Raw genomic sequence first — 13,861 nt, 5'->3', positions numbered from 1 at the left:
TGGCTATGTCACTCTCCTGACATACCTGGCCGGCTATGTCGCTCTCCTTACATACTTGGTCGGCTATGACACTCTCTTGACATACCTTGTCGGTTATGCCTCTTTGCCTGCCACACCTAGTCGGCTATAACTTCTTCTGATTGGGTATACTTATACTTGTTTTTGCCCAACCAGATTAAACTATCCTCGCAGTCAGTGTTCTTCCCGACCAGTTAGTGCCCAGTAGGTCATTTTCTAACTTTTCCACTTCTCTTGATGAGAAAAATGTTGAGCATTTTCTAACTAAAGGAGGTTCCAGATGCTGATGATGGAGTTGGGCAGCCAGGCATGAATGTACCCGACCAATAATGTATGCATCACCGACCAAGGAACTTTGTATTTGACCAGTAATGTTTATATCTAGCTCTTTGGGGCATTTTGTAAAGACAAATTGCATCTCAGCAACTTCTATATTTTGCTCATACGACTGAGCTCTTGGCATTTATACTTTACTTTTCTTTTTAAACTTAAAACATTCTAAGTCTTTTTAGACTTAAAACAATATAACTTTTTCGTGGATAGTAAAGTCACTCTAATTTATGCCTTATATATTTTCGCATGAGTACTTAGTTTAATTTAACTTAGAAATTATATACATTTCACAAGTTTTTACTAAGTACACTTCCTCACACTCTTATTGCTCTACATATTTATGAACAGAATAATTATATTTACACGAATGTTTGTTTCTAACTTCAATTTTTCTAAAAATAGAAAAATTCAAAGTTACTTAAGCGTTGTTATACGAGTTAGCTTAATAGCCATTTTTGAATTAAATTTTTTTAAAGTCAGCCTACTTAAGTTTTGTCATACAAGTTAGCTTAATGGCCATTTTTTAACTTCAAAAGTTTACAAATTAGCCTAAAAACAAAAACGTTAACTCATGCTCTTATTTCCTGTGTCAAATTATATACCAGTATACCCTATGTGCCCCCCAAGTGATCGAGGGATGAAAGATCCTTGGTCACTTGCTACTTGATCAAATCTTTTCAAGCAGTTATGACTAATGAAACACATAGAATATATAGAAAATATCCGAGCAGTTGAACACTACTTGAATGTACTGACCAGTTGAACACCGTTTGATTTTACAGATCAGTTGAACACTGTTCGAATAATTAACACACATGCATATTTGTAGCAAGAATCAACCACACAGGGTATAGTCGCTTTTATTACTCGTAATATAAAAGTGACAAAACGTGTCTAAAAACGAGTCTTAACCAAAAAATAAGCAACCGGTCAGCTAATGAAAATCCCCTTAACAAACTTAAATAACAAGTTGAACACTTGAAACTAAGTTACGACTCTAAAAGTAGTATTTATTGATAATATATTCTCAAATGCTTATCATTCCAGTAGTTCCTGATCAATGCTCCATTTAGCCGAGAAAGTTTGTAAGTGTCGAGAGGCAAAACTTGTTGATTTGGTCAAGGTCCCTCCTAATTTGGTCCTAGCACTCCAGCTGCTAGGTTTTTAATGAACACCTTTCTCAGGACCAAATCGTCGACCAAGAACTTTCGATTTTTCACCCTGGAATTGAAGTAGCAAGATAATTTTAATACCAATATACCATATGAGCCCCCAAGTGATCAAGGGTTAGTTACTCGTGAAACACATGTGAATATATGGAAAATTTCTGATCAGTTGAACACTGGCTAGTTTTATAGACCAGTTGAACACTGATCGAATCTACTAACCACTTGAACACTATTCAAGTATGTCGAGTAGTTGAGCACTGTTCGAGTATATGCCGACCCGTAGAACACAACTCGATTTTACCAACCAGTTGAACACTACCCGATTTTACTGACCAGTTGAACACTGGTCAAGTATATGTCAACCAGTTGAACAATGATCGATTTTATCGACCAGTTGAACACTACCTGTAACACCCTAAGTTGCTAATAAGGTTTAGGACCTTGATTAGCGTGCCTGGAGGGCAATAAGTGAATTAATATGATAGTATGTGAATTTAAATGAATATGTGATTAGAATGCATGTTTAGGTGGTATAAATATGCATGTGGGCCCCGTTTGCATGATAGGGGTAAATTGGTAGTCTTAGCCCATTGAGGGCATAAATGTGATAATTATACTATGTGATTTGTACCACGTGGGTGTGGTGATATTAATGTGATGCACATGCCGAGATGGTCCTAGAGAGCTAGATAACTCAAAAGTCACAAGGGGGTTTTATACCCGGCTCGGGAGGAGCCTAAGGGTATTTTGGGGATATTGTAATTTAGTTCTTGTGAGATAATGGTAACTGGTAATTTGGTAACTTGTGTAACTATTAGTAACCGCTGAGAGTAACAGGTTTAGAAGGAGAAATGGTAGAATTGTAATGGATAAGAAATGACAAAAGAGCCCTTGAGGTTTAGTTAGGAAATGGATATTAAAGGAAGGGTAGAATGGTCAATTGGCTGAGGATAGATAAGTTTGAGTTGAGGGGAAGGATGGTTCACGTATAACATTTGGTGATAGTTGGTTTGTGCTGAAATTGAAGGAAAAAGCTAGAAGAAAAGAAAAGAGAAAGTTGAACTTGAACCTAGGAGGAGAATCAAGGGGTTTGAGGCAACCAAAATCAAGTTCAAGCTAGGATTGTTCAGAGGTAAGAGTTATGCTCTGTTTTTGTTTGAATTTAAGTTTGATTATTAGAGATTAAGTGTGGAATTTAAAGGATGGCTGGTTTTGCATGAGGATTCAGCTAGTTTATCAAGAAGAGTTTGGTTTAAAGCTGGGATTGGAGGGAGTTCAAGCTGAGTTAAAACATCTTTGAATTTTCGTATCTGATATGGTTTAAGTTTCTCAAGCTTTAGTTTAAGTTTCTGGTTTATGGGTTTAATTGTTTGAAATCTGAAACTCAAGTGTGAATGTTGGGTGTGATTGTGTGTTTGAGTTGTTTGGTGATGTTTATAGGTTGTTAAGGGTTCATTTGGGGTTTTGAATTGGTCTTGGGGCTTAGGTACTTGTTTGGGATGATTTGGAGTGGTTTTGGTTCGGGAAAAACGCAGGGGAAAACCCAAAAATCTGGGTTCATGATAACTCTATGTTATAGAGTTATTTTTATTAGCTTTAAACTTGATTTTCTGTGAAAAGAGTAATGAATGTGATGTTGTTTGTAAGTTTGATTAGTTTTTATCTTTCTTTTCTAGTTAGTGTACAAATTTAGGAGTCTTTTAGGTTGTTAGTGTTAAATGTAATTAATTAATTAATTCTATTTGTTTTGTTGTTTAGGAAAGGAATTTTTGTAGTGCCAAGGGAAAGAAAGGAATTCGAGGCCAAAGTGAACACTAAAACTGGAAATGCTTCTGTTTTGCTGGAGAACAAAATGCTATAGCATTTCTGGGTACGAGGAAATGACGTGGATAAAATACCAGCAGGAATTTCTGCATCTAATTTAGCACCTATATGGCAATCACTTAAAATTATGTCAGCTGGCTGATGTGGATTGGACTAGTGGACCAAAGAGAAGAAAGTGGGCTTTCTAATTAGGGTAAAGGAAAAAATTTTACCCTAGAGAGGAGGTAAGGGAGGACAGCCGAAAAGAGAAAGAAGGAGGGACATTAACTCAGTTGGAGAAGGAGAAAAGGAATATTACAGAGAGATATACACAAAAGAACCAAGCATTCAAAATAGGATATCCACGAGAATAGAAGGAGGAGGACGATAGCATACTTTGATTCTACTTCTCTTTCTTCTGTCTTTTCCTTTTCTGTAGTATATACTCTTAATTCTACATTTTGTGAAACTGAAGTATTAGTTATGGATGAACAAACTCTGTTTTGGATTGTAATCACTGGTTTGAACATGAGCTAAATCTTTTGAGACTTGGATGGCTATGAACCCCTATGCTTGTGATTGATTAATGTGAATGCATGACTTTAGCAATTTTGCCTTTGTTCATTCAAGTGAGCTTACTGTTAGTTAATTGTTATTAATTGGCCATGAGTAACAATTTGCTAAGCTAGATTTGGTTCTGGAAAGGCTAAATCTAGTGGATATAACTTGGATGATGCAAGAGAATTTCCATGTTTAGGTTGTTCTCAGTAAGTAAGATAGGAATATTTTACTACCTTGCATAACTTGAGAATTGGTGTTTAATTGCTGTTCTGCAACCTGATTAAATATAGGAATATATTCAATTAAGTAGTAGAACTTAATCAGTGAGTTTTGGAAAAACCTCATGAGCATATCTAGAATTCTGTTAACTATGTGCAACTTTGCTGAACGAATGTTGTAACAACTGGGCAAATAAAACATAGGGGGCATTTAGCTATTCAAGTCTATCATTCCATAGATACTTTTTCTTGCAATTATTTTTCCAGTAATTGTAGCCACATTTTAAGCAGATTTTATTTACAGTCATTTAAATTTAGATTCATTACTCAATCATTCCCATATTTTCCATTTATTTTAAGTTGTTAATTAGTTGGTTTTACATTGAATTTTGTTAGCAATCCCTGTGGAGATGATCTTACTTATCATTATATTACTTGTGTGACTGCGTATACTTGGGTATATTAATTTTCACAACAAGTTTTTGGCGCCGTTGCCGGGGATTGAAATTAGAAATTCTTGTAAAATGAATTACTTACAATTTTATTTTTTTATTTTTTTTTCTTTGTTGATCTGACTTTGTTTTCTTGCTCTTGTGTTTTCTTAGGTGATTTACTATATGAACGAGCAAGAAGACATTGAACTAGCTCCTATTGACCCCGAGATTGAAAGAACAATTAGAAGAAGACTAAGGGAACAACGGGCTCAAAATTGCCTTAATATGGCTGAAGAGGTTGAAGGAGTTGAGGGTGCTAATAATGTCACTAATACAATTGCTATGGCTGATCATAGAGAGAGAGCCATAAGGGAGTATGCTGCCCCCATGTTTAATGAGCTCAATCGGGGTATTGTTAGACCTGAAATTCAAGCACCCCAATTTGAGTTAAAGCGCGTGATGTTCCTAATGTTGCAAACAGTGGGTCAATTTAGTGGGCTACCTACTGAGGATCCTCACCTTCATCTTCATTCATTTTTAGAGGTGAGTGACTCCTTCAAGCTACAAGGAGTGACTGATGAGGCCCTAAGGTTGAAATTGTTCCCTTTCTCTTTGAGGGATCGAGCTAGAGCTTGGCTCAACACCTTTCCTCCCAACTCGGTGACTACATGGAATGAGTTGGCTGAGAAATTCTTGATGAAGTACTTTCCCCCTACAAAAAATGCCAAGTTTCGCAATGAAATCATGTCATTTCAGCAGCTGGAAGATGAATCATTCTGTGAAGCTTGGGAGAGATTCAAGGAATTATTGAGAAAGTGCCCACACCACGGGATCCCACATTGTATACAAATGGAGACTTTCTACAATGGGCTCAATTCTTCCACTCGTATGGTGTTAGACGCTTCAGCCAATGGCGCTATTCTCTCTAAGTCCTATAATGAAGCCTATGAGATTTTGGTGAGGATAGCTAGCAACAATTATCAATGGTCCAATGTTAAAGCCTCAACAAGTCAAAAAGTGGCTGGTATACTTGAAGTTGATGCATTGATAGCTTTGACAGCTCAAGTTTCTTCAATGACTAACCTTCTCAAGAACATGAGTTTGGGGGGAATGGTACAGCCAGCTGCTATGGGCCAACTGGCAGATGTTTCTTGTGTTTATTGTGGAGATGGGCACACATTTGACAGCTGTCCATCAAATCCGGCATCAGTTTGTTACTTGGGGAATCAAAATGTGAGCCGTAATAACCCATATTCGAACTCTTACAATCCGGGTTGGAGGAACCATCCGAACTTCTCATGGGGGGGTCAAGGAGCTAGTTCACATGGAGCACCAATGCAAAACAAGCCTACATATCCACCGGGGTTTTCTCAACAACAACAAAGAGCTCCACCACCTCATCCTCAAGTGTCTCAATCAAGCTCTTTGGAGAGTTTAATGAAGGAATATATGGCCAAGAACGATGCTGTAATTCAGAGTCAAGCGGCATCCTTGAGGAATCTAGAAACTCAGCTGGGGCAGCTTGCTAATGAGCTAAGGAATAGACCACAAGGCACTTTGCCTAGTGATAAAGAAAATCCAAGAAAATATGGCAAGGAGCATTGCAAGGCGGTTACCTTGAGAAGTGGCAAAAATGTGGAACTTACTGAGGATAATTGTGCTAGAAACAGCGAGCCCACTTCAATCCAAAGCAGTGGGGACAAGGGAGACAAAGCTGTGAAATCAAAAAAATTAAATGCTAATCCTGAAGCAATTGCTGCAGCAATTCCTCCGCAAAATGCTACAGGAGAGCCTACAAGCAAGCCACCTCCACCATTTCCTCAGCGCTTTCAAAGGAAACAACAAGATGACCAATTCAGGAAGTTTCTGGATGTTTTGAAGCAGCTCCATATCAACATTCCCTTGGTGGAAGCTTTGGACCAAATGCCCAACTACCTGAAGTTTTTGAAAGACATTTTGACAAAAAAGAGGAGGCTGGGTGAATTTGAAACAGTTGCTTTAATAGAGAGCTGTAGTGCTATGTTGAAAAGTAAAATTCCTTCTAAATTAAAAGATCCGGGTAGCTTTACAAATCCATGCTCCATTGGTGGGAGAGATGTGGGAAGAGCTTTATGTGGTTTGGGTGCTAGTATTAATCTAATGCCCATGTCGATTTTCAAGAAATTGGGCATTGGAGAAGCTAGGCAAACCACAGTTACCTTGCAATTGGCGCACCGGTCGATGGCTCATCCAGAAGGAAAAATTGAAGATGTACTAGTGCAAGTTGACAAGTTCATATTTCCGGCTGATTTCATCATTCTTGATTATGAAGCGGATAGAGATGGACCAAACATATTGGGGAGGCCATTTCTTGCTACCGGGAGGACTTTGATTGATGTACAAAATGGAGAACTTACCATGAGGGTGAATGATCAACAAGTGACCTTTAGTGTTTTTAAAGCCATGAAGTTTCCGGATGACATCGAAGAATGCCCTAGATTGAGTGTAATTGAGTCACTTGTAGCTGAAACTTTTCATAAGGAAACTTGCAAGGCTGAATTGGGGGTGAATATCTTTGAAGATGATGAAGCATTTAGCAAAGAGGAGGAGTCCCAAGTCACATGGATAGAATCCAACAAGCCAGCTATCAAATTCAGCAAGCCTGTTGATTCTCTAAACCTGTCGGAAGGGAATTTTAAGCTGCCAAAGCCTTCTATTCAAGAACCACCAAAGCTAGAGTTGAAACCTTTGCCAAGCCACTTAAAATATGCCTACTTGGGGGGGATAATGAAACGCTGCCTGTGATTATTTCAACATTGTTGGGAGCTGAAGCTGAAAGTTTATTGCTAGAGGTGTTGAAGAAGCATAAGAGGGCAATTGGCTGGACTATGGCAGACATAAAAGGCATTAGCCCGACATTTTGTATGCACAAAATACTGCTGTAGTAACTCTATTGAGCAGCAACGAAGGTTGAATCCCATCATGAAGGAAGTGGTTCGAAAAGAAGTGATCAAGTGGCCCGATTTCAGACAGCTCATGGGTCAGCCCGGTTCAATGTGTCCCTAAAAAGGGAGGAGTTACAGTGGTGACTAATGACAACAATGAATTGATTCCCACAAGAACGGTGACTGGTTGGCGAGTTTGCGTGGACTATAGGAAGCTGAATAATGCCACTCGGAAGGACCATTTTCCCCTGCCATTCATTGACCAAATGCTTGATCGGTTGGCAGGAAAAGAGTTTTATTGTTTTCTTGATGGATACTCAGGTTATAACCAAATCTCTATTGCTTCGAAAGACCAAGAAAAGACAACATTCACTTGTCCCTACGGCACCTTTGCCTTTAGAAGGATGCCGTTTGGATTATGCAATGCTCCCGCCACTTTCCAAAGGTGTATGATGGCGATTTTTTCAGATATGGCGGAAAACATTCTTGAGATCTTCATGGATGACTTCTCGGTATTTGGGGAGTCTTTTGACAATTGTTTGGCTAACTTGGAGCGAGTCTTAGCAAGATGTGAGGAAACAAACTTGGTTCTCAATTGGGAGAAATGTCACTTCATGGTTCAAGAAGGAATTGTCTTGGGTCATAAAGTCTCGCATAAGGGTATTGAAGTGGACAAGGAAAAGCTGGAAGTGATTGAGAAATTTCCACCACCTTCCACCGTCAAAGGCATTAGAAGTTTCTTGGGGCATGTGGGGTTCTATAGAAGGTTCATGAAGGACTTTTCGAAGATCTCAAAACCCCTTTGCTCATTGTTGGAGCAAAACCGACCTTTTGAATTCACCAAGGAGTGTCTTGATGCCTTTTTGACTTTGAAAAAAAGCTCTAGTTACTGCACCAATCATTGTTGCTCAGGATTGGTCTTTGCCCTTTAAATTAATGTGTGATGCTAGTGATTTTACTATTGGTGCAGTACTTAGGCAGCGAAGAGAGAAGATTTTTCACTCCATCTATTATGCAAGTAAGACACTCATTGATGCTCAAATCCATTACTCAACCACCGAGAAAGAGCTGCTGGCCGTGGTCTTTGCTTTTGATATATTCAGGTCTTATCTTGTGGGAACAAAGGTGATAGTATACACCGATCATTCAGCCATCAAATATTTAATTGCCAAGAAGGATGCTAAACCGAGACTTATTCGTTGGGTTCTTCTTCTTCAAGAATTTGACTTAGAAATTCGAGATAGAAGAGGAACGGAGAATCAAGTGGCTGATCACTTATCTCGGCTTGAAGCAGGCTGTAACAAGCAAGATGAAGTGCAAATTCAAGAGAATTTTCCTGACGAACAGCTGCTGGTTGTAACCCAAGATACTACCCCTTGGTATGCTGATTTTGTAAACTACTTGGTGAGTGGAATGCACCCTCCTGATTTGAATACGCAGCAACTTAAAAAGTTCTTCCATGATGTATGATTTTATTATTGGGATGAGCCCTATTTGTACAAGCAATGTCCAGATCGTATCATGAGATGTTGTGTGCCTGAGGAGGAAGTTTCAAGTATTCTAGAGAATTGTCATTCAACTCCTTATGGTGGGCATTTTGGTGGTCAAAGGACAGCAGCTAAAGTTTTTCAATCGGGTTACTATCGGCCTTCTATTTTCACGGATGCTCATCATTTTGCTAAAAGATGTGATCGCTGCCAACGTGTTGGAAATATTTAAGCAAGGAATGAAATGCCGTTGAATTGCATCCTTGAAGTGGAATTATTCGATGTTTGGGGAGTTGATTTTATGGGGCCATTCCCACCGTCATTTGGGAACTTGTATATCTTGGTGGCAGTCGATTATGTCTCTAAATGGGTTGAAGCAGTGGCGAGTCCTACCAATGATTCCAAGGTGGTCATGAAGTTCTTACACAAGCATATTTTCACCCAATTTGGCACTCCAAGAGCTCTAATAAGTGATGAGGGAACCCACTTTGTGAATAAGATTTTGGCAGCCTTGTTGGCTAAATACAGTGTGAAACATTAGATCGCTACTGCCTACCATCCTCAAACAAATGGTCAAGCCGAGCTTTCCAATAGAGAGATCAAGGGTGTGCTAGAGAAAGTTGTTAATCCATCTCGCAAAGATTGGTCTCAAAGATTAGATGACTCTCTTTGGGCTTACCGAACTACATTTAAAACACCATTGGGAATGTCCCCTGACTGCTTGGTTTATGGGAAGGCTTGTCACTTGCCCGTGGAGTTAGAGCATTGGGCTTATTGGGCCATTAAGAAGCTTAACATGGATCTTCAAGCTGCTGGGGAAGCTCGCATGTTGCAATTGAATGAGCTTGAAGAGATGAGGTTGTTCTCTTATGAAAATGCCAAGTTGTATAAGGAAAAGACTAAGAGATGGCATGATAAGAGGATTCAACCTCGAGTCTTTGAGAAGGGGCAGAAAGTATTGCTTTTCAACTCGTGCTTGAGATTATTTGCTGGCAAGTTAAAGTCTCGCTGGTCTGGTCCATTCACAGTGGTGCAAGTTTACCCCTTTCGAGCTATTGAAGTTCGTGAAGATCAATCTGGAAGGGAGTTCAAAGTGAATGGGCAGCGGCTGAAACATTATTTGGGAGGTGAGGTCGACTGAGAGAAGACCTCCATCACCTAGGAGGATCCATAAGGCTGAGGTTATTTTGGGTTGTCAAGTGATTCATGCACTAATTTAAGGACAACCCAGAAAGAAGAAAGTGTGAAATATTAGTTTATATGTATAAGAAAAAATAAGAAAGAGAAAAATATATATATATATACATACATATGAGTGTTTTTAATTGTTTTTATTTTTATTTTTATTTTTTGTGATTTTAATTTCATTTTAGTGTGATATTTTGAAGTATTTTTATGTGTATTTTGGTGTTTCAGGTGTTAAGAAAGCAAGAAACAGGGTGCTTTGAAGTGAGTTTGAAGTCTGAAGGTTTTGCGAGATTTTTGCTGAAGCAAAATGGCAGCAAATATTTCTTAAGAAAAAAAATGAGGAGTTCTGTCAAAGTTGGGCTGCTGAAGCACATCTTGAGCACTGTAGCAATCTGGGCAGAGAATCAAACCTGGGTCATGGTGTCATTCAGATATATATATATTACTATAATTTTTTTTTTTACATATATACATATATGGGCTATATTTAATATCCTTTCTACATATTTTACTTTATATATATATATAATTCTATGCATATACACATAAATAGAAAAATTACATAAAAAAAAAGAGAGAGAAAAGTTATATATATAAGTATAATGTATATATTATCAATTTCCTTTATATATTTTTATCTATTTTATTTTTATTTTATAATATATATATCTGTATATTACCTAATACCCCACACCTCTCTCTCTTCCACACTCACGATCCCCACCCCAGCCGACCCACCACCTGACCCACCTCACGAACCCACGACCCCATGGCGACCCGAGACCGAGAACCACCTCACAAAACCAGCCCCGGATCCGAAACCCAAGTCGACCTCTCCGCCTCTCCACCTCGCGAAGACCCACGGCACTTCACCCAGGCACCATTCGCCCAATAGCGCCTCCCACACCCAGGTGCGCTGCTGCTTGCCTGCCCTCTGCCTCTTCGTGCACCCAAGCCATGAAAAACGTGGTTCTGCTCCGCATTGTGCCCCCTGCCTTTGCATGCTTTCAGCCGAGACATCCCCATTAACCCAGTATAGCCCCGACCCAGCAATCACTCGGCCTCCCAAGCGCATTCGAGTCCCTGTGCACTCCCAAGCCTCGGAACCCCAGGTATCTCTACGCTCACCCCAACCTTCAGCGCCTAGGCTCCAAGCTCCTCAACAGCCAACCATTTGGGGTACGAATTCTTTGTCAGATACACTCTTGTGACTATTTCTGGGGCTTTGGCTTTCTCTATTCGTGTGTTATTTTGGGAGTCAACTATTGGATTATTGGTTGCCAGTGTTTATTCTACTACTCTGTTGCTGTGTTGCTCTGGCCCACTCTCTTTACTGATAAGCAGGATATTGACTTGTTGGGTACCCATTTTGTTACATAGCTGTTGTCTGTTTGCCCATTATGACCACTAAAGCGAGAGCCCAGAGAAAGAAACAAAAAACTACCCCAATTTCCCCTGCCCCACGATCAGCCTCACCAAAGTCCACCAACCCTGAGGCCTCCACTATCACACCTAACCCCACACCACCTGCTCCTCAGCCATCACCAGATACAGCAGAACAAACCAATCCAACACATCCCAAGAAACAACAGCCCAAACCAACCCACAAATCCAAGCAAAAAGTGACCACCAGTCCTATACCATCCCCTCCCGAAACAATACCACTGAAATGCAAGACACAATCCAGGTCCAACGAGCACACCACGGCGGGTCCATCTACAAAACCCCGCAATGCGGAGACATTTCATTGCGCCGAGGCTGCAAAGCGATTTGAGAAGCTTAAAAATAAAAAGTTATGGCCTGAACGGGGGTTTTTGCTTGCTGCTTTTGAGTTGCCAGCCTATATCACAGCAGTTATCGAGAAGCACTAGTGGGCCAGGTTCTGTTTGAAGCCCAAGCGGGCGTGCCCCTTGTGCGTGAATTCTATGCCAACTTGGTTACCGACGCTAGCCCTGAAGTATTAGCCCTCTGTGTCCTTTTCAGCAGAGGTTATTAATGAATTTTATGGGTTGCCCATTTATATCGATGCTCACTTCCAGGAATTAGTTGCTGCCCCCACGCGAGAGCCCTTTGAGGAGGCACTTCGTACAGTGGAAATTCCTACTGCCTCGTGGACTGTGTCCGCCACTGGTCGTCGTACCTTATCCTATGCTGTCGTGACTCCTAAAGCCAGTGTATGGCTCGCCTTTATTAAATGGGCACTACAACCAATCACCCATGATACGACAGTGAATCAAGACCGCCTACTGCTACTTTATTGTATTTTGGCAGGCAAAACTATCGATGATGGGAAGATAATCCCCGGCAACGGTGCCAAAAACTTGTTGTGAGAATTGATTCGATTAAAATGTGCAAGTGTACACAGTCACAAAACAAGTAATAAAGTAGTAAGTATTCAAGATCGTCTCCACAGGGATTGCAAAAATAAAACTAAATGCAAAAATTAATTACTAAACAATTACACTAGTGAAAATTTTGAATGTCTTTGATTTTTCAAATTAACCCAATAAAAAATAAAGTAAACTGAACAAGAACCTTGAGAGAAATATATGAATTTTAAAATGGACTTGAATCATTGAATCCCCCTATAGTATTCTTCCTGAACACATTGCGAACGTATTGCTGTAGCAATTTTCTAGCAAAACTCCCAGGATAACGAAAAGTTCATTTAACATGCATAAAACTTTCCCAAATCTTATGACCTTAATTCTTCTACCTAATTAAGCATATTCCTATGCAAAATCAGATTTAAGAATGCAATCACAGTTCACTTCTCATATGTTACACAAGGTAATTAACATATCCCTATATTAATTACTAACATAACCTAACCTAGATTATGACTTGTGTCATCCAAGTTTTTCCTATTACATTCAACCATTCCAGCATTAAATATAATTAAAATAACTTGGCATTGCTGGCCAAACAACAACAAGAAATCAATTTAAGCACACTTGAATGATCAAGGGAGATTTTACTAAAATAAAGTGCAAGAAATGGATAGATTATAACATAGGGTTCATCAACAATTCAAGCCACCAAGAAATTAGTTCATGGCTGATTTCATATACATTAATTCATAATCAAAACAGCCCATAATATTCAGTTAAAATCCAACTCAGAAATTAATACAATAGAGTTTAGAAAGAAGAGAAAAACAAATCCAAAATGATGCTTGAGCTTCTTTGGTTGGCCTCCTTCTTTCTTGAATCTTCTTTTTATTTCTTCCTGGCATTTTTTATCTGATTTTCTCTCTGTTTTTCTGCAGTAAACTTCTGGCTCAAGTCTTATAAAAAATGGAGGCTGCTCCTTCCTTAATTAGCTAGGGTACAACCCTCTCCTTTTTCCTTCTTTTAATTTCTCCATTTTTCCCTCTTTCTTTCTCTCACACGTGGCCCACTTACTAAAATAACTGCTGATTTAATATCTTTTACCACTCTGCCACGTCAGTCTCCTTTACAGCTGGATAAATGATGCCACATGACCTCCTTTTTGAGCTGCTGATTCCTCCTTCTTTTGCTAGAAAAATGCTGCAGCAAAAGCTCCTGTCTTCAACAATCCCTATATTTTATCACAAGCAACACCTAATAAAAATATGTTTTCTTTTCTTGCTTTCTCCAGAGAGCACCATGTAAAAACTCTCTAAGTGCTATTAAATGTTCAGATATTTCAAAAAGACTAAAGGATAAGATAAGACCATAAAAAAAATGGATAATAAAATGAAAT

At 39.3% G+C, this 13,861-nt stretch overlaps 2 protein-coding genes and 1 non-coding gene across 3 annotated transcripts; 2 read left to right on the top strand and 1 right to left on the bottom strand.

Annotated features, from left to right (window-relative positions):
- Positions 1 to 5,263: 5,263 nt before the first annotated feature.
- Positions 5,264 to 5,369, bottom strand: LOC133802895 (small nucleolar RNA R71). The gene has a single exon (XR_009877641.1). It is a non-coding gene; the product is annotated as a small nucleolar RNA R71 (small nucleolar RNA).
- Positions 5,370 to 5,985: 616 nt separating this feature from the next.
- Positions 5,986 to 7,320, top strand: LOC133799817 (uncharacterized). Its single transcript, XM_062237807.1, has 2 exons — positions 5,986 to 6,193; positions 6,299 to 7,320. The coding sequence occupies exons 1-2, from the start codon at positions 5,986 to 5,988 to the stop codon at positions 7,318 to 7,320; spliced, it is 1,230 nt and encodes a 409-aa protein (XP_062093791.1).
- A 4,215-nt stretch (positions 7,321 to 11,535) lies between these two features.
- Positions 11,536 to 12,006, top strand: LOC133799816 (extensin-like). Its single transcript, XM_062237806.1, has one exon. The coding sequence runs from the start codon at positions 11,536 to 11,538 to the stop codon at positions 12,004 to 12,006; it is 471 nt and encodes a 156-aa protein (XP_062093790.1).
- Positions 12,007 to 13,861: the final 1,855 nt, after the last annotated feature.

The sequence above is a fragment of the Humulus lupulus genome, chromosome 9, assembly GCF_963169125.1.
Source record: "Humulus lupulus chromosome 9, drHumLupu1.1, whole genome shotgun sequence".
NCBI classification, from domain to species: domain Eukaryota; kingdom Viridiplantae; phylum Streptophyta; class Magnoliopsida; order Rosales; family Cannabaceae; genus Humulus; species Humulus lupulus.
The sequence above is the reverse complement of the archived record's forward strand: the minus strand, read 5'-3'. Positions and strand labels throughout refer to the sequence as shown.